Genomic DNA, 2,238 nt, shown 5'->3' with positions numbered 1-2,238 from the left:
TTAGGGTGCCACAGCAGGGGGAAGACGGTGGCTTTGGGGTGAGCAGGGTGGTGCCGCGGCGGCACCTGGACTTTGCTCTGAGCCGGCCATTTGCAGCCTTGAATGCACCAGGGGAGGAAGCAGTGCCAAAACCCAAGTTTGAAATGAAATTGGGCTAAACCTTGGAAATTTTAGTGGTTTTGGGCTCACGGGGAGGCTGGACACACCCAAGGCGCCCTTCACCCCCACCGGTTTTCCCCGGCTGTCCAACCGAGGCAAACATGAGCTCAGCGCTGAGGTATTTGCGGCGGCTGCTCCATGCCCACGTTTCAGAGGTGGGCAGGGGGGTGGCACCAATGGGACCTGGCGCCCGTGGGGAGCAGCCTCGCCGAGCCGTACCTGCCCGGCTTTCTCCTTGCCTTTATCGCACCGTGGCTAAAATTCCTTGCTGCCAGAAGCAGGACCTGTGGATCCCTCCGCTTGATTGCTCAAGCAGGCAACAAAAACTAAGCAAGAAGTGGTGTTTAACCTGAGCTTGAGCTTTCTCCCAGCCTGGCTGCAGCCTTGGGAGAGCTGGAGCTGCAGGAAGGAGACGCTGCAACCAGCTGGGAAAGGCTGGAAAAGTGGCTTGGGAACCTCTGGATGGAGGGCCTGGAGATTTCCTACCTATGTTCCTCCACCCAGGGCTTCCAGACAAGCCTGATGCTGGGAAAAACAGTGTTATAGGGGGGGGAAAAAAAAAAAAGATCTTTTTTGGAAAAAAAAATAAATATTTTGGAAGGACTGTAACCTCAAGTATTTGAGTTCTTTACAGCTTAAGTTTTTTGGGGGTTTTTTTTGTTGTGGGTTTTTTGTTGGGGTTTTTTTGTTTGTTTTTGGGGTTTTTTTAAGGCTGTGGAAGTTGTTGAGCTGCTGGAAGAGGCAGGAGGTGGATGTGCCTGGGCCAACGGGTGTTATTTTAGCCCAGGAGAAGTAACCGTGGCGTGAGAGTCAGGCTGGGCGCTGGCGTTAGGCAGCGTGTCCCCTGGGAGCTAGGGCTCCCCCTCCCAAACCCCACCTTTGGTCACATTTTTGTGCAGAAAGCAGCTTTGTTTTAATTTCTTAATCCCTCTCTGCTAAACTGAGAGGGAGGTGAATAGATTAAAATGTTCGTCATCTGCACGGTCTCTCAATGTCCCATCGCAAGGGTGGACAGCCAGCGGTTTCTCCACCTTCTCCAGTATTGTTTGGAAAATCCTCTGGTTCTGTGCTGCCAAGTTGTCAGAGAAATCACAGCAAAATTCCAGCAACCCCATTAAAAGTCTGTGCTCACAGCAGAAATAACCTGGGCATCATCTTCTGGGCACCACACAAGGCACACAAACACCATCATGTCCCACTATGGGAGGACTTGGACTTGCTGCCCACACATAAGCAAAAAACAAAAATTTTTTGGGGGTTTTGGGGTTGGTTTGTGTTTTTTTTTGCAGATGAATGTTAGTGTTTTAATAATGTCAACAAAAATGCAAACCATGCACAGGGAGAGCCGCAGAGATGGATGGAGGGTGGCAGAGAGCAACTGCTTGGTCAATGATGGACCTTACGGGATGCTGGCATTAAAAATGATTTAATGATGCACCTCGTAAAGTGTCTCGTGTTCCTCGTTAGCAGCTTGGGATGGAAACATGGTTTCTTTTCCCCCCGCAGGCAGCCCGTCCTGCAATGAGCCAGCACGCCTGAGGCCCGGCAGAAGCGAGGATGGAGCTGAAGGTCTGGGTGGATGGCATTCAGAGGGTTGTCTGCGGCGTCTCGGAGCAAACCACCTGCCAAGAGGTGGTCATTGCCCTGGCACGGGCCATTGGTGAGCCATCTCTGTCTGCGGGGGGAAGGCCCTTTGCGGGTGGAGGCGTCTGCCAAGGGGGTGCCCCATCCACAGGTGCTTCCTGGGAAGAGGAGGCCTTGGGTGGTGGGATCCTGCTCTGTCTGGGGTGGCAGGGATGTCACCAGCCACTGCCTGTGACACACCACTGCTGGCTATGGTTTCGAGCAGCTTCCAGTGCTGAAAGGGGGCTAAAGGAGAGATGGGGGGGCTGTGGATCAGGAGGTGTAGCAATAGGACGAGGGGTGATGGCTTTAAGTTGAAAAAGAGGAGATTTAGATGAGATATTGGGAGGAAGTTTTGTCCTGTGCGGGTGGTGAGGCAGTGGCCCAGGGTGCCCAGGGAAGCTGTGGATGCCCCATCCCTGGAGGGGTTCAAGGCCAGGCTGGATGAGGCTTTGG

The 2,238-nt window shown here is 53.3% G+C and overlaps 1 protein-coding gene across 1 annotated transcript in view; it reads left to right on the top strand.

Annotated features, from left to right (window-relative positions):
- Nucleotides 1-1,716: 1,716 nt before the first annotated feature.
- The window catches only part of RASSF7 (Ras association (RalGDS/AF-6) domain family (N-terminal) member 7), a gene marked incomplete at its 3' end in the record, with an annotated part of 3,638 nt that continues 3,116 nt past the window's right edge, over nt 1,717-2,238 (top strand). The window contains 1 exon segment of the mRNA XM_010074617.1: nt 1,717-1,832. Within this exon segment, the coding sequence (XP_010072919.1) occupies nt 1,717-1,832 (116 nt within the window).

Source organism: Pterocles gutturalis, unplaced genomic scaffold, assembly GCF_000699245.1.
Source record: "Pterocles gutturalis isolate BGI_N339 unplaced genomic scaffold, ASM69924v1 scaffold30087, whole genome shotgun sequence".
Classification (NCBI taxonomy): domain Eukaryota; kingdom Metazoa; phylum Chordata; class Aves; order Pterocliformes; family Pteroclidae; genus Pterocles; species Pterocles gutturalis.
This window is presented reverse-complemented; position numbering and strand designations above follow the sequence as displayed.